Here is a 22358-nt window from a genome sequence, read left to right as displayed (position 1 = left end):
TCTCACACCTTCAATTTTTTTTTGAAAAACAAAGAATAAAATTGAATTAAAAAAGACACTTTAGGGGTGTCTCAACCTTTATACAAAGACTAACAACCACAAAAACATTCAATACACCGTTACGGCTATCTCTTACGTATGACTATATAATGGTCTCAATAACCAATAAGTCTAATAAATAAATTCTTAATAATATACACTCTAAATGTCATATTAAGAAGAAAAATAATGAATAGAAGACCTGGAGAGAAAAAGATAAAATTGATTTATATTTATTAATAACGTAATATAAAGGCAGAACATGCAACAAGAGAGGAAATATGTTTAACAAGTGCCTAAAACAATGACAATGGAAGAGCTACAAAATCTGGTTCTGGTGCTCTTGAATACCAAGAGGGTCACAATTCTGAGTTTCAGTTGCTGTAGACAAGGGACCCAAGAATTCGAATTCCAATACCCAATGCAGGGATCAAACTTCTATTACTACTCAGATGACTATTTTAGTGTTAGGAATAATAATTTCTCCTTAAAAATCCACAAATAACAATTGAATATTCAAGTAAAAGATTCAGGAAATATAAAATAAAATAATAAAAGTCTGTTCTTAGAATTCTTTATGAATAAGTATAATCTACTTATGTATGTGTTAACATATGGGTTTTGGTCTAGTTCCCCCATATTTTTGTTTTTTCTTTTTTTTTTCTTTTTTTTAATAATATTTCTTTTTCATGTGATGGCAGATGATTGTTGTTTCTTGAGGTGCCAGCTTAGTTGAGATGTCAAGTTGCATAGTGATGCCTAAAACAAAAACTTTATAAAAATAAAATAAAATAAAAAATAAAAAAATAAAAGTTTGTTGAGATTTGTTATAATGGCAATGATAACAAGAAAATAGGTCAAAAAATTTGTTGCTTCAATTGGAATAATAGGGTTTGGATTTCATCTTTCTCACTCTTTTGTATTTTGATTAGCATGATAATATTGTGTTCTTTGATTGATATTGATGTCCGTATAAAAATCATTTATATCGATTCCTCGCATATAAAATTATTAAGATGTTTCTTAAATATCGATTTCTGACATATTTATAAAAACAACTTATCATTAAGATCATACGTTGATAACAATTAACATCTCAAATCTATTCCTAGGATTCAAATATGTTAAGTATTATCATTTAGGTCAGAACCTTAAAAGTACTTCCAAGTCAAATGTAAGATTCTAGATCATGGTAAACCAAGCATTACAAACAAAATAATAATACCAATCATCAGTCAAGAACAAAATATTATGTTTAGATATCACTTCAATACATAAGAGTTTGACCAAATTATACTCTAAATACCAAAGGGTAGAATCAACCTCACATGATGACGGTTACAAGAAGGGAGAGCATAAAAAGAAGATTCAGGATGTTCCTCCTTGACGGTTGTCTCCTCTATTCCCCCAAATTTGATTACAATTCACTCATATGGTATTTTTTTTTCTCAATCTTGCACACTAAAGTTGTGCCTCTAGTCCCTATTTAACCTAAATGACTTGGGTTAAGTGGATTCTCGCTTTTTTTTTTTTTTTTGATCAGCAAAGTGTGGATTCTCGCTAAAGCGAGATAGAGCTCACTTGAGCGAGTAAGATGTCAAAACACCCAATGTTGCTGGAGTAATCTCGCTCAAGCGAGAATGAACTCGCTTGAGCAAGATGCCTTGATGATGAGGTGGGCAAGTGTGAGCTTGGTGCGTGCTAGGCCTTTCAGGTTTCCTTTTGTAGCTTATATTATTATCTTTTTGTCCAATCTTTTCCATTCTCTCCTATAATCTTAAAATTAACACAAACTTTGAAAATAAATCATTCTTATTCGAATAAAGATCACAAAACATGTAAAAATATACAAATTCATAAATTAAAAATTATTTTATACTTATTTTTACAATTAATATTCATAAATATTTATATTTTAATATAAAATATTACTGAAATTTAACACCTTTCACATTTAAAATGTAACACAAGAGCTTCATAGTTGTTATTAGAGAAGAAACCCACTTCAATCCATTTTTTCAGTAGTTCTACGGTTTTTAATTTGTTTATATAAACAAGGTGAAGTTATCAGAAGTTTTTATTGGGATGCAGATCATGTTTTTACCTAGTTGATTGGGTTACCTTGGGCCTCCTATAAAAGTATTTTCGTGAAGGAAAGTAGGTGTGAGAGAGTGAGAGTTTCATACTGCTTTATGGGATCAACATATTCAGTATCCCATCATTTCTGTAAAGGGTTGGAGCACCTTTATGTTTCTTATTAATTTAATTTTTTTTCCGTAAAAATAAAGTAATTGATTAGTGGTAACTAGAACAAAGAAAAGTTGTTGTCTGAAATGAAGTGCGAAGCGAATGGTAGGATTGGATAATGCTAAAGAGCCATTTGTTCTGCATAATGCTTCCACTGGGTGCATGAGGAGCAATTTCTGGACTAGTAAGTTCTTTAATTAGTTTATCTAAATTTGAAGCACAGGTGTGCTTATTGCTAAACTTACATACATATATGACCAAAATTGAAGCAAGAGGGAGGCAATTCCATATGTAGTTTTGACTGAATTTACATGCTTAGTTCAAGTTAATTTAGATAATTAGTGACCTGATACTAATGTTTGAGTTCTCTAAATAATGTTTACATATTTTTAATCATTCATACATAAATTATAATTCTAACTGGATTATAAATATAATCCACTCATATACTATTTTTAAACTATATAATGTAAAAATTACATAACAAAGATATAAATGTGGGTAGATACAATGATACTGTAAGTGCACTATTCTCATCAAAACTTAAAAAATAAATATGCATATATTACAATTAAGTTTACTTAATTTTATAGGATGAAAATTGAAATAATGCACAAAATTAACAATGGGAAACTATGAAAATTAAATTCAAAATAATGAATAAAATATTTTATATACTTTAATTAATAGCTTTATAATTTTTGCATTAATACCGTGCAGTTTATACACATTACTTTAACGTTGTATTTATTTCTAGTAAATGGTGTTCATCCCGACGATTTTGAGAGACACTCATATTTAGTTTCATGCTTGGTGTGTAAATTTAAAAGATATAACTGTGTATCTAAAACTCATGTGAATTTAAAAACAAAATCACATGAAATATAATCAATTATATGTAACATATGATATAATATATATATATATATATATTTATATTTATTTATTTATTATTATTAGTACATTATTATATTATTATATGTATTCGTATATCAAATATTATTAAAAAAAATTAAGATAGAAATATTTTTTTCATTAGTTATAAGTTTCACATATGATTTTAATAATTTTAATAATTAAATTACAGTAAAAAAAATATTAAACAAATTTAAATTTATAACAAAATCAACATAATTACGTTAAAACAATATATTAAATCAATTACTTGTCTATTTCATTCTCAACTAGTAAATCATTAACTTTAATTTATTATTAATATAAAACTAAAAAAAATAATATAATAATGAAAAAAAAGAAAAATAAAATGAGAAATTTTAGTAACAAATATTAAGAAAATATATATTTTCTAATCTCTTTCCTTTTCTTCGCAACAATGTTGCATCTATTCTTTCTGCGCCCACGTCAACAATGACATCAAGATAACTATGTACTTGGACAAAAATCTGGGATGTTTTGTATTCAAGTAACAGTTTGGGATATATTCTATTTATCTATCTTCTTCCTCTTCCGCTTCCACTTGTCGTACAAAAATGAAAAGCAGTGTAAAAAAATAAAAATGAAGAGCATAAACAATTAAACAATTGGTACAATTTATATTAATTGAATAAAACAAAATTAACGATGATGACCTTGGTTCAACAAGAAATACTTTTAAATTGAGGAGAATGAAAAAAAAAACATAATTTTTTTGTGCTACATTAACTTTTTTATGTTCTTTTTTCTTTTTGTTTTTCATTCCGTTTCAATTTTTTCTTCTCACACTTCTCTCAAAGTTTTCTTTTGTATTGTGTTTTTTTATCCCTGAGTTAAAATAACTATCCATCCAACCACATTTAGTTTTTTTTAATTCATTTTTTACAAATAAATATAGTGTAAGTAACTCATACAATTTTTTAAAAATTTAATATTAACTTTTTTTAAAATTTTAAATTTAAGTAATTATAAAATAACAAAATAACTAAAATAAAACAAAATATTAATATAAGAATAAAATAAAAACAAATTCGTGTAAAAAAAAACCTAAACTGCAATGAAAATCCTCTTATATATAATATATATAATTGATATTATATATATATATATATATAATTAATTGATGTTATATATATAATTAATATTATAGATTATAGATTATATATATATATATATATATATATATATATATTACCTTATATATAATTGATATTATATATAATCGATGTTATATATATATAATGGATTATATAATATAATATAATATCATATAATAATATTAAATATTAAATAAATTTATATAATAAAAATATTTAATCATACTATTAATATAAATAATAATAATAATAATAAAAATATAGTTATAAAATAATAAAAATAAAAATAATTGTTTATAATATTATTATTTTTTAAATTTAATATAAAAATTAGTTTTATGAAATTTATTATAATAATAATATTTAAATATTATTTATTTTTATTAATTTCATTTTCGACAATTTTTTATTTATTGAAAATGTTAAGTAGTTCATATTTTTTTTAACTGAAATATTTGATCGCAGTAAAAATTATATTTTATTCTAAATAGATTTCGTACATAAATAAATTATTTATATTTAATTTTCAATTAGCTTTTATGATAAGAATGAAATTATAATATTAATATTTTTAATTATTTTTTTTAATCAAACATTCACCAATTTTCTTTTCATTCTTTTTCACACTTTCTAGTATCTATTCTTTAATCCAAAACCCAAAAATCTCTCTGCCTAGATATTGTTCCCTCAAATTTATCATTTTTCTTTCCTGAAGAACATCTTAAACAAAACATAAGAGATATAACTAGTTAATAATAAAGTTCACCTAAGAGGCTCACCTTTATAAGATAATATATTTCAAAATTCTAAAATAATGACTATAATAAAAAAATAAAATTCATTTATTTCAAAATTTTAAATAATAAAAAGAAATATGTCATGACCTTAATTCCCTATTTGTGTGAAGGTGAAAATATAATAATGGAGTAGTGGTGGTGTCTGGGTTTTAGGGTTTTTGGCGTTGTGAAAGGATGGCTTCCAGACCAGAGGTGGTTGCGCCGCCTGAGATATTCTATGACGATTCCGAAGCTCGAAAGTACACTTCTTCTTCCCGAATTGTTCAAATTCAGGTTTTTTTTTTCTTCTCCTTCTTTCGATTCCCAATTACATTTGATTTTCTCGCTATGAAATTTATTTGTTAATTTCTGTGCCAAAAAGGCAACGTTGTCAGAGAGAGCCCTCGAATTACTTGCCTTACCTGATGATGGCATTCCAAAATTACTCCTTGATATCGGTAATTTAATCTTATTTAATTTAATTCAATTTGATTATTCTCTGTCGTTTTCGTCAAATGTTTATGACTTGCGAATGATTGCCGTAGGTTGTGGTTCGGGACTTAGCGGCGAGACACTCACGGAGGATGGACATCATTGGATTGGTCTTGACATTTCAGCATCGATGCTTAGTATGTTAATGTTTGTTCTTCCGTTTTTTTTTCATTTAACTATTATTTTTTAGTCCCATCTATTTTTTGTATTTTTTTTTTTGCTAATTTTATTGTGTTAAACTGGTAGATGTTGCTTTGGAGAGAGAGGTTGAGGGTGACCTTGTACTTGGTGACATGGGTCAGGTATATGCTAATTACTTAATTTCTCTATTCTTTTACATAGTCTGTGTGATGTTTGTGTGCAGCAAGAGAAGACATGTTCTACATCTCACTTTACACATTTTCTTTCACCTTGTCTTTGTTTTCAGGGTTTAGGGGTTCGTCCTGGAGTGATTGATGGGGCCATCAGTATATCTGCTGTTCAGGTGTGTTTTCAACATAAATGAATAATTCAAATTAAAATTACATGTGAAAACTTCAAGACCTTGAGTCTGGGCTGAGCTTTTACTTGGTGAAGGAGATAATACTCAGTTATAACTTACAGTATGTGAAGTGTAAAGTTACATATTTTGAATGCGTGGATCATGTATGTGCCATTTTTATTTTTGGGGGTATTTGAATTGGTACTACTTCTCTAACAAGTTTAATTGGGGGGAGCATTTCATTTTCATTCTTAATGCTGTGGACATTTATATGACAAGGCAAACTTTGATATGATAATGCAGTGGTTATGCAATGCTGATAAGTCCTCTCACAACCCTCGATTAAGATTGAAGTATGTACCTTTACTTTTTTATTGAGCTGCTTTTTCATTATTTCTAATTTTTTATACTTTGGGCTTTTTGAGCTAAGCGTATAGAGAATTACAGTTCCGCATTTTTTTGCATCTCAATAGAGAGATTCAATTACCCTGAAACCTATCTCCGTTTCTCTGTTCTAATAATATATAATCTCATTTTCTTGTGTAGGGCATTTTTTACATCTTTATATAAATGCTTATCTAATGGAGCTAGAGCAGTATTTCAAGTGTATCCTGAAAATATAGACCAGCGTGAATTGATTTTAAATGCTGCAATGCATGCTGGATTTGCTGGTGGTATAGTGGTGGATTTTCCACACAGGTATGAAAAAATAAATCTTACTATATTACTATGTTAATTTGTTTTGTAAAAAAATGTATTAGAAAATTATTCTATATTTTTTATTGTTTTACAAGTCAGCACAATTGTTTTTTAACTTGTTTTCTTGTGTTTGGTAAGTGCTGTAATTATTGTTTCTGGTCATTGTAGTCATGTTACGCACTAATCAGGTAAAAAATAATATTTGACCTTTTACTGGCCTCTATCACATGCTATAAGACAAGGGTGGGTGAAGGATGAACCAAAATGAGTAATATATCTGAACACACATTAGTGCATAGTTAATTCTCTCCTTGCTTTATACAGTTATAGATTTATTACCAATTACATACACTCCTAGAGAAAAACGGTTATGTTTGATTGTGAGGTGTACTGTTTTGTTTGATTTGTTTTCTAGCTATGTTTTTTTTAAAATAATCATTACCTAGCCTTCTTGAGCACGGTGTTTCACTAATTGGAGTACAATTGACTTATAATAGTTCGAAGAGGAGAAAGGAGTTCCTTGTTCTCACGTGTGGTCAACGTTCAGTAAATTCGTCCGTGTCTAAAGGTAAAAATGAAGACGGGGAGAGTTGCTCCGACGAGGACAGTGAAGATGAAGAAAATCAGACAGTGAGTCTTACCACACTTATAAATTCAATTTATATGATAGTTCTTTGAAAAAACAATCCTGAAAATATGGCTCCTTTAAATTCAACTGTTATTAGTTCTTGTTTTATCTGATGAGTTGGTTGTATTCATACATATTAATAAATTTATTCCAGATTTTGGAAATGCAATATGTTTAAGTTATGTAATGCCGTTTTTTACCCGTCTTTTATTAGCCTTATGATTGGTTAAAACTTCAGGTATGCATATCAGACAGGCATAGACCGCGAAAGAAACAGAAAAGGAATAATAAGAATGGGAAGGGAAAGGAATGGATACTAAGGAAGAAGGAGCAGATGAGAAGAAGAGGAAACGCTGTTCCTTCGGATAGCAAGTACACAGGTCGGAAAAGAAAGGACCGTTTTTGATCTTGTCTGTTTTTGATCAAATCTGTTCGATAGACCCTTTAAGGATATATGTGAAGAATGTTGGAATATCAATTTTTGTTTTTTTGGCGGTTTTTAGCAATTTAGGATTGATTTTGTATTTGGTTTTAAAAAACAGATAAATATCATTGTTATTAGTTGTATGTATTATTTGGCAAACATATGCATTTAATTGTGATGCTCACAATTCCAAAGTACAAGTATGGTTTCAAGTGATGAGCAATTATATTATAGTTATAGCTATTTAACATTCTTACTTTTGACTAGTAGAATCTGGCTAATATTTCTGGGTTCATATTGATCAAATTCCAATCTTTTGTTGCTATTTTTTATGTTCAGATAGCATCTTTCATATTTGAATTTATCATTGGCACACTTGAAAGTTAAAATCGATCAAAATATCAATGAAAGTAAACGAGTAAAATTTGAAAGTCCTGTTCATGTCATGCTTAATTTGAAGAACTTATAGGTAGTTGATTTACCCATTACATATAAGTTGAGAAAATCAAGTCCAGAACAATATTTGAGGTAATTGTGTATATGCTTAACAAATGAAGCTAATATTAATTTTAATATTAAATTTATTTCCAACATGACATAGAGTCAATATGTTGGTTGATTCCTAGATGCTCAAGGTTGTTTTCCGATCCATCATATAGAGCATCATTTGTATGGACAATGCCTTTGACATGTGGAAGATTTAAAGAAAAGATTCTCACAATGAGACATGATTTATATTTGTGATTGTTGGGAGATGATTTCTTCTTTCAAGCAAGATTCTAATAATGATGAGCAAAATTATGAAAGTTTAAAGACAAAAGTGTAGTCTCAGCAAATTGTTTTTACTCATAAGCCGTATCAAACATTGTTAGCTCTTTTACATCAGTCAAAATCCAGTGACAATGTTTCTGATTAAGTCTCTTTTATTCCTTCCAACATGACAATACAAATAAATTTCTTTCTTCCTCTAGTTCTTGGATTCTTGATAGTGGTGCTAGTGATCACATTTGTTCATCCTTAACTCACTTCACTCATAATCAAATTAATCTTATTTATGTCAAATTACCAAATAGAAATCAAGTCATTGTGAATTATTCTAGAAGTGTTTTTCTCAATTAAAATCATGTCATAGACAATGTTTTGTATATTTCTTGTTTCACTTTTAATCTTCTTTCAGTAGCAAAATTGATTGATAATTTATCTTGTGTTTTTACCTTTGACTCTAATGTTGTCACATTCAGGACAATAACTCCTTCAAAATAATTGGTTCAACTAAGATGCAAGATAAATTTTATATACTCAGATCCCATCCTATCAAAAACTTAAAATCAAACCCATCAAATATACACATACCATCAATACTGTTAATGCAGTGCTAGTGATCTAGAAACCCTTTGGCATTTTCGATAAGGACATGTTTCAAACAAATGTATTGATGTTATCATGAATAAATTTCATTTTGTTAAATATAACAAATCTATTGTTTGTGATGTTTTTCATTTTGCAAAACAAAAAAGACTTTTATTTCCTATTATTACATCTAAATCTAAAAAGTGTTTTGAATTGATTTATGTAGATGTATGAGGACATTACTCAATACCACTAATTCATGGTCATAAATATTTATTGGCATAGTTGATGATTATTCAGGTACACATGAATTTTTCTTTTAAAATAAAAATCTGAAGTTTTCAAGATTTTGGAAAATTTTGTTGTTTTTGTTCAAACACAATTTAAAACAACAATAAAAATAATAAAAAGTGATAATGAGTTCGAATTTTCCATGACTAATTTCTTTTTTAACAAAGGAATGTCAATACTTCACAACAAAATAGCATAGTTGGAAGGAAACATGGTCATATATTAAATGTAGCAAAAGCTCTCACGATACAACAAAATATGTTTTCAACACCTATTTTAAATTATTCTTCTCCTTGCGAAATGCTTTACAAAAGTGCAACAAACTTTAATGGATTAAAGGTGTTTAAATCTTCATGTTATGCTAGCACTTTGTCAACAAACAAAAGAAGATTTTATCTAAGGGCATCAAAATGTGTTTTTATTGGAAAATGGGGACAAAAGGATATCTTCTCCAAAGAATTTTTTATGTCTAGGGATGTCGCATGTTTTTCCATATCAAAGGGTTCAAGATACTAGCAATGAAACTAACAGTCCTAACATTCATAATCAATTGTTTTTCCTAAAAATCAACCTGTTTTGAGTCATTCATTCTTGCACCTTGTGATATTGCTAAAAATAACAGTAATAATAATTGTGAATCAGACATTGAGGTTCCAGAAAAAGTTTGTTTTCATATAGACCAAAATCTCAATAAAGATCATGACACAACAAAATTTTGAATCAGGTCAGCCTGTCTGAATGAATACCAAAATAAAAAGACCACTTGAGTATCTAAAGGATTATCATTGTAATCTTAATATTTTCAATATATCTTCAAGAGTTAAATATCCTTTAAATTATGTTTTATCTTATAACAATTTATCACATTCTTACATATTTTTTGTTGTGTCTCTTTCTTCACATATTGAGTCAAACAATTGGTATTTTCTCTCCAGTAACAAAATGCATTGACTACCTTGGTATTTTCTCTCCAGTAACAAAAATGACTACCATAAGGTTACTTTTTCCTCTAGCTTCTATCTATAATTGGGAATTGAAACAATTAGACATAAACAATGCTTTTTTACATGGAGAGTTGAAAGAATATGTATACATGGTTACTCCTCTAGGATTGACTTCTATTCAATCAGGACAAGTTTGTAAATTAAAAAAAGGCTTTATATGGCCTTAAGCAAGCTAGCAGAGAGTGATTTTCCAAACTGTCATCCTTTTTGTTTTCCGTGGGATATACTCAATTTATGAATGATCATTCCTTATTCATTAATTCTTTTGAATAATCTTTTATAACATTATTGACGTATATGGATGATATAATATTAACATGAAATGATAAAGAGAAGATTGAGCAAATCAAACAAGCCTTGAATAAGACATTTAAGATATTTTTTTGATCTTTTGAAGTAAGAAAATGATAATGATTAATAAAATGAAATATGCATTGAAATTGTTAACACTCTTTTAGCATGCAAACCTACACTTACTCCAATTGATAATAATATAAAATTATCTTTTTTTGAAAGTGTTCCTTTCACAAATATTCGGGTCTATAAAAGACTAATTGGAAGACTTATGTATCTCACTAATACTCGACCTGACATGAATTCTTTTGTGCCACAACTTTCTCAATTTCTTGCTAAACCTGTAATTGCTCACTATAATGTAACAATTAGAATTCTCATATATATATATATATATATATATTAAAAGAATTTTGAGTCTTGGTTTACTTTTCTCTTCCAACACTTCTCATTTAAAAGACTTTTGTGATAGTGATTGGGGCACCTATAGTGATTCAAGACAATCAGTGACTGAAAATTCAATGGCTAACTTATCTTTTTCAAGATTTCAAAATTCCTTTTAAGCAGCTATCTCTTTTATACTAACTAACAATGACTCAGTAAGATACATTGCAGAAATCCAATGTTTCACGAGCGTACATGAAACACATATAAATTGAGAAAGGGTCTCATACATTTGTTTCTCATTTCTACCACATAATAATTTGTCTAACATTTATACCAAAGCCTTAAATCTTCCATCTTTTATCTTTTAAGAGTATTTCCAGTCCATAGAAGAGAAGTTCAAAGAATTTCTTTACAGAATATTGCTTTACTCTTTCCCAACCTTGCTTTCACTTGTTAAACTATCAAAAGAGGATCTCATCAATTTTTACTTGCTTTCACTTGTTTAAGAGTATTTGCTCCCTTTATTTGTACATATATTTAATTTTTATTTTATCTTTTCTTATTTGGCTATTTATTTTACATATATTGTTTGTATATATTCAACTTGATTTAAACAAGAAAAAGAAAATAAAAAAATGTATATTCTCATATTATTTGTCTTCCTTATTTTCATCTCAGTTCCTTTTTTATAATAATGCAATAGTTGCATACTTAAGAAAAGTAGTTATTTATTGCATGATTAAATGATATTATAATTTAACTATAAATAAAATTTGATCAAATTTATTAATCAGTTTTAATAGTAAAATTGAAAGCTTAGTTCAAGTCAAGCTCGCAGTTTATGTCGAGCTCTAATAAATTCACGGGTTTACAATATTCACCTGAGCTAAACGATCATGTAAGATAATCAAAATAAGGTTAACCACGCTCAATTAAATCAACAATCAAACCCTAAAGAAGAGGGGGCGGATATTAAGGAGACACAAACCCTTCTTTCCAATAGAAAATCACTGTAAAGCAGAGAAGATCCAGTAAATTTACATCACGAAGGATTTCTCCTTCCAACTGATTATACTCCAGCAATAATACAAACCAATCACCTAAAGGACGTGTAATTACATCAAGTGCACAACATATATGCATGCACTAACATTTGTTGAAGCCATGAATATCGGAACTATCCAGGTGCAGCATATATGAAGCCACAGTAACATTCGTTTATTCAATAGGAAGCCCAAAGATCAATATCTCATCAATCTCCTGTGATTGCCATCAAGGTCCAGGAGTTTGACTCTCTGCACGCAAAATATAGGGATAAGAAATCATAAAAGGTGTACTCTTACACATTGATTGGTACAGAGAAAAGAATAGAGAACAAAAATAGGCAATAAAAAAAAAAGCATTTTCTCTCCCTTGGTTGAGAGGAGATAACCTAATGTTTTTAAAACTGAATTTGTTATCAAACTAGTTCAATACTGACTCAATATTCAATCTAGTTAAAGTACTAATTCAAGATTTAATTGTTCAACTCTTGTTAAATCGGAATAAATAAAATAATAACTATTAAATAATATTAAAAATATAAAATCATAATTTTATACAATGGAACTAAAAATAAAACATTCAATTTATTAACTTTCTAAGTACACGCAAGTCAAATCAAATATAGTATATACGACTAATAGTCTGTTTAGTACTGAGTCAAGGGACATCACACGTCAACTTATCACATCGAAGTAGAAGTTAGTCAATATATATAGCTTGAACGCTATACAACGTTCGTATTACAATAATGGTATTCCAATCAAAACTGGAATACAAGTTTTAAAAGTAAAAAATTATAAAAATACAACTAAATGTTTGAAGATTTCATGTAGTGTCTGACATGGATACATATCTGAATAAAATTACTACTAATTTTGGCCTTTTCAAGTAGCAACATGTTTTGATAATTCTGTCACCAGTGTCAGTTGAAGATAACATTTCCAAGTTAAGAAGAAATGGTAATGTTGAAGACAATAACATCCCCAAAGATAATCCTAAACACTCTGATGAAGAGATGCAGTCCCTTTATATCACTATTAAATGAGTTCAATCCAAAAGTTCATCAATTCTTCTACTGGATTATATTATTACCCCTAACCAGAAAGATTAAACATCTTTTATTACAATAGTTTTCAATATTCAAAAAATGAGTCAGTGTCACCTGGCAAAGCTCAATCATGTTTTGTGTAAACTAACCAGGAGTTGTTTAAATTACTAGAATAATGTAATCATATTTTGTCTAAACTAATCACAATCTGTGCATTGGAAACCAAACTAAACCAAAGTACTAGGTGTACACACCTTCCCCAAGTAGCTGTTCAAACCGAGCCACAATGTGTTTTCCGTAAGTGTATTTCTTCAAAGCATGAGCATGAAGCCTTATGCGAGAAAGTAACATTGCTCTTTGATTTTCAGAACAGATCTCAAGAACCCTCTGGATCACATAATTTGCAAATTGGTCTTTCATCATCGTCTACAATTAAATCAAGGATGTAGTAGTAAGCAAGAGTACAAACCCCACAAAATTCTAGCATAATTCACATCACATGTAATGCTCAAGAACTTTCTACCATTGTAATATTTTGGAAGATCTCAAGAATACTAAATTCAGCATAATAATCATCATATATGTATTTGCTGGGAGGTAAAGTAAGTCAACATATAAAAACTGGTGATGGGAATGTAAGTCCCTCTTTTTTACGATAACTCTTACTGACCAGAAGACAGACATTGTAAGCAGATTTGTTTGACGGGAGGGGGGATCAGGATCGGACTGGTTATATATGAACTAAACACTATCCATTTAAGTTATTACTGGATAATAAACAGTCAGAGTCTAGAAGCTTATAAAAAGTAAAGAAATACTTCACCCAAAAAAGGATCAATAAGAGACTCAAATTTGTAGGTACCAATCTCTAAAGGAAAACATCCACAAATGTTGAGTTGCAACTATTTATTGACAGACAATACCGTGTAAGCAATTACAATAAAATATTTGAATCAAACCATTCAGACATAATATGCTTGACAACCAAGTTTAATAATTTCCATCCTTTATAACAAAGTTTCTTCTCTACAACAGTACAACTACGGTTTGTGCTGGGTATAAGTTACACAACAATAAATGAGAACCAGCCTTTGCATAAAGGGACAAGTTTCACAATTTCTGCACCTACCTGATAATACGAGGTTTTAAGCAAAATGTACTTTTTACATGGTACTGAAGCCTCTGTCAAAGTCAAAACTAGTTCCCAGTCACCGTATTCTAATATTTCAACTTTATAACATGTGTGCCAAAGTTTAGTGTGACCTACGAGGCATGTTATAGATTAAACAAAACAATGTTAAGTATTTTATTTTTGTTTCAGAAAAACAGTAGCAGTCACAAGGAATAATAAATTGATAACATAATTCTCCAAGGATAAATTACTAAAACCTCGGATATAAAGTTACACAACAATAAAATAAGAACCAGCCTTTGCATAAAAGGACAAGTTTCACAATTTCTGCACCTACCTAATAACATAAGGTTTTATGCAAAATGTACTTTTTACATGGTACTGAAGCCTCTGAACAAAGTCAAAACTAGTTCCCAGTCACCGTATTCTAATATTTCAACTTTATAACAGCATGTGTGCCAAAGTTTAGTGTGAGCTATGAGGCATGTTATAGATCAAACAAAACAATGTTAAGTATTTTATTTTTGTTTCTGAAAAACAGTAGCAGTCACAAGGAATAATAAATTGATAACATAATTCTCCAAAGATAAATTACTGAAACCTCGGATATAAGATTCAATTAACATAGAATAATGTCACTTCTCCTTCCCTTTTTCTTTGCATTAATTTATTTCAATTCCTGGTAAGTTATAACTTGCCATCAATATCAGTTAACAAGCCTCCAGCACCAAATTTCAAACTAACTTCAAGCCATTAACACTCATTTCTTTGATTCTGTAGGTGACTGTTGTCTTTTTAGAATGTTATATTATATGTATTAACAAGCTAAATGAAAATGGTAACTTTTCCATGCCAGTTTCAGGGATATAATCTGCTATGCATAATAATGTCCACACATTTTTTTAACATGTAAATGTGATTAGTCTTGAAAATTTATTACTTACCAACAAATTATCGTGTTGTTTGTCATGTCCAACAATCTCTGCAATTAACAGCTGTCGTTCAGTGGAATCACCATACTCCAAGCATTTCTCAACAACATTTGATGCAAATTTATGCTGGCTTAATTGAACAATATGTCCTGAAAGCTTGCTAATAATTTGGCTCCTTTCTTGAGACTTTCCTCTCTCCAACACATGCTGTAAAGATATAAGCATACCATCATAAAGATACCCCCATGTGCAAAATATCAAATAGGTAAGCAAACCCCAGCATTTATCCATATTATTCAAAGCATATAGATAAAGCTATTTGAAAAGGCATTATCAATCAACACAAATACAAAAAATGCACAGAATCTGTACAATTTAATTTGAAGATCATGCTTGGGAATTATTTGTGTCGTTCCCTCCAGAAACCTCCAAAAGCCTTTGTACATTTTTATTAACTCTAGTCATCAGTACTTCCCCATATCACATTCAATGTATTGAGTTCATAACAGACATCTCGCACACATAAAAATGAATTTCTTAACAAATTAATGACCTCTGCAGTTTGAACAATATAAAAATACTTCCCTGTAAATTAACTGGATCCTACAAAAGTTGCACATGCCCATTATGTAAGTAAACAATATGAACCATTCCGGGAAAAGAGTTTGAGCCAGAATGGGCTCCAATAATGTTATCTAATAGCTCACAAGTATTTTTTTTATACATAAAAAGTTGTAGAACCGTTTTAATTCATACCTAAAGCACTTGGTTAAAAGACTTGAGTCTTTGTAATAATATTTTGGAATAAAAATACAAAGGCCATCCTACAATTTACATGCAACTAGCAAAATTTATTTTCAAACCTTGACTCATAACATCATCATTGTGTACTTAACAACCTTAACCCACGTGATAGCTATAAAATACCATTTGAGATTTTGTCATTTAGAATCCAATTCATATCTAACCGAAATATCTAAACCTGCTAATGTATCCTTCACAATTACATGGGCTAAATGGAATTAGCCAAATTGACATCCATCAGCTAAAATAATAGGTGCTTCATGGCTTTCTTCATAGTCAATAGAAAATATGTTAAAGCAATACCAACTAACGTCCCTCACCCAAAACAACCATCCAATTAAAAAAGCTTTGTAAATTATATGGAGTTTCTTTGAAATAGGAAACTGCTTAATTGAGGTCAAATACAAGATAGGATGAACTAGAAATTATAGAAATATAAGAAATCAGCAGAAAAAAAATCCAGATTGAAAAAACATTTTGCTATTTATAATTGTATAAATGATAGAAAGGCCATGTCTATACCTCCAATTTTAGTCAGTTTCTATTATGCACCATTACAAACCACCCACTGCTAAAAATCAATATTACAATTAAATGCAAGAGACAAATAGTAACTAACCTGAGCAACATAATTACCGTACTGGTCCTGAGCAAGAGTTAAAACTGAATCCAAGATTTCATCCACAATGAACTGACATTGAACCTCGTCTGAACAATGCTCTAGAACTCTCTACAAGAAACATTATCATGGGACTAAATGCACTATCAAAGAAACATCAATTCCTTTATGGGAAAGGTAACTGCAATAACCTTACCTGTATGACTCGGCAACCATAAGGATGCATAGATAGAATAGCAACTTGACCACGAAATGCAGATATTATAAAGTCAATGTTTTTGGTTGGAATAGATTCAATGCACTTCTGTATAACATGATTCCCATTTTGGTCACGGACACATCTCATGACATTTCCATCTAGCTCATGAACAAGCTGAGCTTTCTGTTCAAGATTGATAACCTCAAGTGCCTGCACAGGCACAAAATTGAGATAAATATGAAATGATAATTCAATCCAACACACAGAATAAATTGGAAATACTTGTATTCATAATTTTGTTCTGTTCAAGACAGTTAACCAGTATGGCTTTAAGAAAACAAATACACATATACAGGGAAAATGAATGAAAAGAAACAAATCTCAACTCCAAGAACTAGAGCCTAAGTCACAATGGCCAAATTCCACATCTGGCCTCCTTCCCACCCCTTCTCCAGTTTCTTTCTCCGTAACAGACCCCTCCCCTCCATTCCCGTAACTAACTCTTCCCCCACTTTCTTCTCCATGTGATCCATGCTTTCTTCTACTGTAAATCTGTAAAATCCTAGGCCCATTAACACGGTTAAGCAATTGGCCCACATCCCTTTTAGCATAAGTTCTCAACTCAAGGCTTAATTTGTATCTATAACTTCTATATATTTTCAACATTCTTCTGTCACAAAAATAAAAATTTAGAATTTAGAAGCAAAGTTTAAAGATTGGTGGAAAATTAAATTAGAAAGAAATAAGAACAAATTAATTTTACTGCATAAACCACTCCAATCAGTATTAGTGTGGAATAAAACTAGAGAATTAGAATGATACAGTGGAAATTCTCCTCTCTAACTCCGGTATTTAAACTTGAGTGACCTGGTTCTCCCCCTTACAATTTCTTCTCAAAACTCTCAACTAATTCCTGAGTCCTGACTAACTCTCCCTATCCCCCTTTAATACTAATGCAAGAATTTTATCCAGTTTATCTGTAATTAACAGAATTAGGTTAAGATCCCCTACCCTACTAAACCTTTCACAATACCTACCCTTTTAAGTTTGGGGAAGGGGAGGGCTCGTATTGGAAAAAAAAACATCAAATAAATATTCAGTTTTCCTCTTCTCCAAGTGAGAGTATCTGTGCTAGAAAGCGAGCATAAAGAACATGCTCATATCATAGTATTTTTCTTAAAAAAAATCTTACTTCCTTCCATTCAATATCCATTGTTTACACATGATAAACTCATGTTGACACTACTTCACCAATCCCTCCCCCCTGCACGTATTTCCATTGATAATCAAATAGAATTTTGCTGAAATAAAGAATTTCCCTTCAAAAAACAGTTTCCAAGCATGGGAAATTATGTAAATTGTATTTGACATGGAAAACAAATAACAGATCATATGTACTTTAATCTTTATCTATTGCAAACAAACTGATTTTGTCGGTACTAGGAACTACAGCTTGGCTACAAGAAAAAAAGATAAAATTCTGAGATAAACAGCCCCATTTTCAGATTGTAATTTGCAAAAAGCCAGACTTCTCGCAAATGCTTAAGTAGGATCTTCATTTATTTGGATCATTAATAAATCTCAATAAAGAGATCCTGTGGATCAAAATGGTAGAAATAAAGTCATGCTGACTAAAATCCATGAACATATCTTGTAACCAGATTGCAATAGCTTTCAAGACAAACACCTGACATACATATAGACCAATGTCTTACTGTGATATGAATCAATACAAATTACATACCTTTTGGATTACTCGACAACCATACATCTGAAGACTTAAAGGCAGTATCTGACCAAGAAGACAATTTGCAAGTTCCTTCCTCTGCTCAGGGCCTCCATACTCAAAAAACTATGCACAGGAGAAAAGACAAATTAGAGCATAACAGATTGCAGACAACCACAAAGTTAGTTAATAACAATGTACATCACTTTAAAACACACCTTTTGGATTACGTAATTGCCAAATACATCAGTCATTAATTTAGAAGTATGTGGAAGAACCTCTTTGAACACTAACTCCTTCTCTTCCACACCACAGTTTTCCAACTTCTGCTGTATAAAACGGCTCCCATGCTGATCAGTGCTGGAGTTAAAAACCACAATGAACTTAGTTCCAAAGCTAAGGAATTGATAAAGAGATAGGTAAAATGATCGCCAAAAATATTACTTGCCTAAATTCAACTATGTGTCCAATAATGTCAGATAGCTCAAATCTGCGACCTTTGCCAGATTTTAACTCTTCAAGAAAAATAGCAATTTTGGGGTTGTGAGCACTGTCTGAGGCTCTATGACTTTGCCACCCAGATAATAAACCTCTGTTTTTGCCAGAAGCAGGAGAGAGTCTCCTTTCATTCCTTCCACCTGGAAGACCAGGACTACTTTCTGGGTATCCGGACAGGACTGGTCTAGAAAGTGGAGAACTTGGAAACTGGGTTTCGAAACTCATGTTTGAAGGATGTCCAAAATAACCAGGATGCATTAGCCCACCTCTATTAGAATTCAAACTAGCACCACTTCTCTGATTATGTAATTTTTTTTCATCCAAGTAAGCACCACTATTGGGCCTTTTTTGGGAATCATAAGGACCAATTTGCCCACCAACACTGGCTCTAGGTGTCAGCAGATGACCAGATACATTGTATCCCTCCACAAAAGGTTGCTGAGGATATTGCATGTAAAAAGGCTCACCAAAAGAAGGCTGCAGAGGAAATCCAAATTGGCCAAAAACCTTGTTTGCATGTATCATTTCAGCACCGTGTGAAATGTTTCCCACAATAGAAGAAACCCCTGCTGCTTGGGGAGTAAAACTAGAACCAGTAGCTCCATCAACGAGTGGTACAGAACCATGAGGAGGGTATGCAGCAATATATGGAGGAACAGCTGTGGGACTAAAAGGGTATGCCCCTACAAATTGCGGAGAATATAGACCTGAAGCCTGAAAATTAGTGTAAAATGGATTTGTTGAGGTCATATAAGCTGCTGCCGTAGCATATAGTGGAGGTGTATACCCAGATGAATGCAGTACAGGCAATACAGACTGGACATCAGATGAGAACTTGCTTAAACTGTGAAGAGGCTGCTCCATACCAATGTATGCACATTTTTCACTTTGAGAATTGGTGCTAGGAACTTCACATGGATAGTTTTGTTGGTGGTGTTGTTGCATCAAATTATTCTGTAAGCTGTTCTTCCATTTATCTTCATAACTCTGACTTTCTGAATTTGGTAGATTAGATACAGTGAGAGCCCTTAACTGAGATTCTACAATTGTAACATCTAAATGATTAAAACCCCTGCTTTCAGTGGAATTGAGAGATGATGATGATCTTGAGACAGGGGCAGGGTAATCAACAAATGATGACACTCTTATATCATCTCCACCTATAGTAGGCTTTAAAGCATCCACTGTAGTAACAGAAGGGTCATGAGAAGAATTTGAACCAGTATCTACATCAATTAGTTCATCCACCACTCCAAGAGACTTATTATATACAGGTGACATGGTATGCAGAAGATCTTCCTGAAAGTTTGAATTTTAATAGAGAAAAAAAAAATCATGCATTCACAAAAAAAAAATTGAGGCAAAAAAAGAAAAAGGTCAAGTGATTGACTGTAGACAAATCTTGTACTCAAAAACTTACAAAAAATAGTAAAAGAAAGAAGTTGATATCACAATAATCACCAGTACTAATTTTTTGTGCTTAGACGATGTTGAAGCCACATCCTGTCTATGCCATTTTCCACTAGCCTTATGTATTTCATTATCATACAGCTGTTGGGTTGAATCATCCTCAAACTCCTCCTTGTGTGTTGCAAGTGTTTCTTGTGACAAATGAAAGGACCCTTTACCACTATCATCTGCAGAAGACAATCAACAATTGCTGTTAAAAGCCTAAAACTACGAATATGAACCACAAGACAAGTCATTCTCCCATAATATAAGTGGGTGAGGAGATCTAGTGTTTAAGTAGACAACGGAACAGTCAAATAATCAAAATCAGCTAGTAATTGGTCATCATTAGACTCACATTTTTGCACAGCTCTGTTGAGAGATCCCAGACTGACATCTCTAGTGGTGTTCTGAGATAATAAGTTTTCTTTGGCAAGAAATGAGCCTTCCATGTTTGGAGGTGCACTGCCACTTCGATTGGGTAACACATCTTTTCCACTGCCATGGAACCTATGACCATTCAAAAATATACCCAGGTCCTCCGTTGCCATATGATGAGATGGTGAACCAAATATTGCAGCTTCCTTAAGAGTCGGCCATTTCCCCCCAGCTTCAGAGATCCTGATTGGACTCTCAGTTGCCATACTACTACTGGAAGATTACTTTATCCAGTCTTACGTACTGGAAAACAGAAATGTCATGTTGCCTCCTAAAGTGCACCCACAAAGTGTTGCTTTGGCGTACACACTTCCAACTAAAAAATAAATATTACATTAGAAATGCCCAAGCAGAGAACAAGAAACAAGAACACTGAACGAAATGTGACAAAAAAAATAATCTCATGATATACAACTTCACTTCACTTTATGTGCACGCCACAACGCACAACATCTCATGCAAATTCAGAGTTAAGTAAGGTACACAATACAGATAGAGTTAAATTATGCTATTGTAATGTTCCTTAAAAGTCATAGCAAGCTTACTGTTCAAAATTTTATTTAAAGCCAGAAGTCTTCTTCTTCCACTTTGTCAGCATCCAAACAAGGAGAGACCTAAATTAGTCAAGATCATAAAAGAAGTATCACCAGCAAGCACAACAACAATCAAGAACAATCACCTCGTATAAACTACCAATTCATAATAATAAGACGACGAAAAAAAAACAACAGCGAAATTGACAAGATATGAGTAAAAAGGTGAAAAACGAATGCGAGAGAGAAAGGAATAAGTAGTTAAAGGATGAAGAAAAGGAACCTTAGGTTGCTGGTTTTGGAGTTTCCCTTTAGGAGGTGAGGGATGAGTGCGTAGGAAACCCTAGATTCTTTATGGAAGCGGAAATTGGATAGAGAGGGATGAGGATGAGTGTGACTGAATTGATATGTTTTTGTTTATTATTTATTTACTGTTAGTGAATACTGTTATGGGTCAAGTAAGTTGAATGCAGTGCAGTTGAGAAAAGGAAGGAAGATTTTAAAAGTGTTGATTCGTACTTTATATGTACATTAAGAGAGAGAAGTTTACTTCCACTCTCTCTCCCTTTTCCCTTTTTGCTATTCTCACAGTGCTGTCCTCTTTCTGTTTGGGATTTTTGTGACCCGTCAGAGTGGGACAAACAAAGACCCAACCAATAGAATTTTATTTTAATATTTTTTTTCTCAATGTACATCTTCACATATGACAAAAATATTTTATCTTTCAACCCTCTTATCAACTACTTCGTATTTTTACTTTTATATTTTATCTTTTTATTTATTTAACATCTTTT

General features: G+C 31.0%; 2 protein-coding genes across 3 annotated transcripts; one reads left to right on the top strand and one right to left on the bottom strand.

The window, feature by feature from the left end:
• Nucleotides 1-5203: 5203 nt before the first annotated feature.
• RID2 (S-adenosyl-L-methionine-dependent methyltransferases superfamily protein) lies at nt 5204-8028 on the top strand. Its single transcript, XM_068607754.2, has 9 exons — nt 5204-5386; nt 5475-5550; nt 5638-5721; nt 5831-5886; nt 6012-6068; nt 6369-6418; nt 6612-6764; nt 7262-7394; nt 7631-8028. Exons 1-9 carry the CDS (start codon nt 5288-5290, stop codon nt 7796-7798), a joined length of 876 nt encoding a protein of 291 aa, XP_068463855.1. The 5' UTR covers nt 5204-5287; the 3' UTR covers nt 7799-8028.
• A 4086-nt stretch (nt 8029-12114) lies between these two features.
• LOC137807244 (pumilio homolog 6, chloroplastic) lies at nt 12115-22142 on the bottom strand. Of its 2 annotated transcripts, XR_011080492.2 has the most exons (13): nt 21848-22142; nt 21577-21645; nt 20952-21347; nt 20606-20781; nt 19095-20443; nt 18865-19006; nt 18665-18772; nt 16918-17130; nt 16722-16832; nt 15311-15505; nt 14364-14497; nt 13489-13660; nt 12115-12437 (listed from the first exon to the last, which is right to left on the bottom strand). XR_011080492.2 is itself a non-coding variant. In XM_068607755.2 (12 exons), the coding sequence occupies exons 3-12, from the start codon at nt 21235-21237 to the stop codon at nt 12415-12417; spliced, it is 2775 nt and encodes a 924-aa protein (XP_068463856.1). In that variant the 5' UTR covers nt 21238-21347; nt 21577-21645; nt 21848-22142; the 3' UTR covers nt 12115-12414. The 2 variants fall into 2 exon arrangements, 1 of the variants encoding a protein (XP_068463856.1); XM_068607755.2 differs by lacking the exon at nt 14364-14497.
• Nucleotides 22143-22358: the final 216 nt, after the last annotated feature.

The sequence above is a fragment of the Phaseolus vulgaris genome, chromosome 3 (assembly GCF_051622355.1).
Source record: "Phaseolus vulgaris cultivar YP4 chromosome 3, ASM5162235v1, whole genome shotgun sequence".
NCBI lineage: Eukaryota > Viridiplantae > Streptophyta > Magnoliopsida > Fabales > Fabaceae > Phaseolus > Phaseolus vulgaris.
This window is presented reverse-complemented; position numbering and strand designations above follow the sequence as displayed.

What these genes read in the sequence shown, in the direction of transcription:
- RID2 (XM_068607754.2), top strand. Translation starts at nt 5,288, where the DNA reads ATGGCTTCCAGACCAGAGGTGGTTGCGCCGCCTGAGATATTCTATGAC. An exon ending in AAAATTACTCCTTGATATCG is followed by an intron (nt 5,551 to 5,637) that starts GTAATTTAATCT and finishes TGATTGCCGTAG; the next exon opens with GTTGTGGTTCGGGACTTAGC. An exon ending in TACTTGGTGACATGGGTCAG is followed by an intron (nt 5,887 to 6,011) that starts GTATATGCTAAT and finishes CTTTGTTTTCAG; the next exon opens with GGTTTAGGGGTTCGTCCTGG.
- LOC137807244 (XM_068607755.2), bottom strand. Translation starts at nt 21,237, where the DNA reads ATGGCAACTGAGAGTCCAATCAGGATCTCTGAAGCTGGGGGGAAATGG. An exon ending in CAACAGAGCTGTGCAAAAAT is followed by an intron (nt 20,782 to 20,951) that starts GTGAGTCTAATG and finishes TGTCTTCTGCAG; the next exon opens with ATGATAGTGGTAAAGGGTCC. An exon ending in TGAACAGCTACTTGGGGAAG is followed by an intron (nt 12,438 to 13,488) that starts GTGTGTACACCT and finishes TTTTGCGTGCAG; the next exon opens with AGAGTCAAACTCCTGGACCT.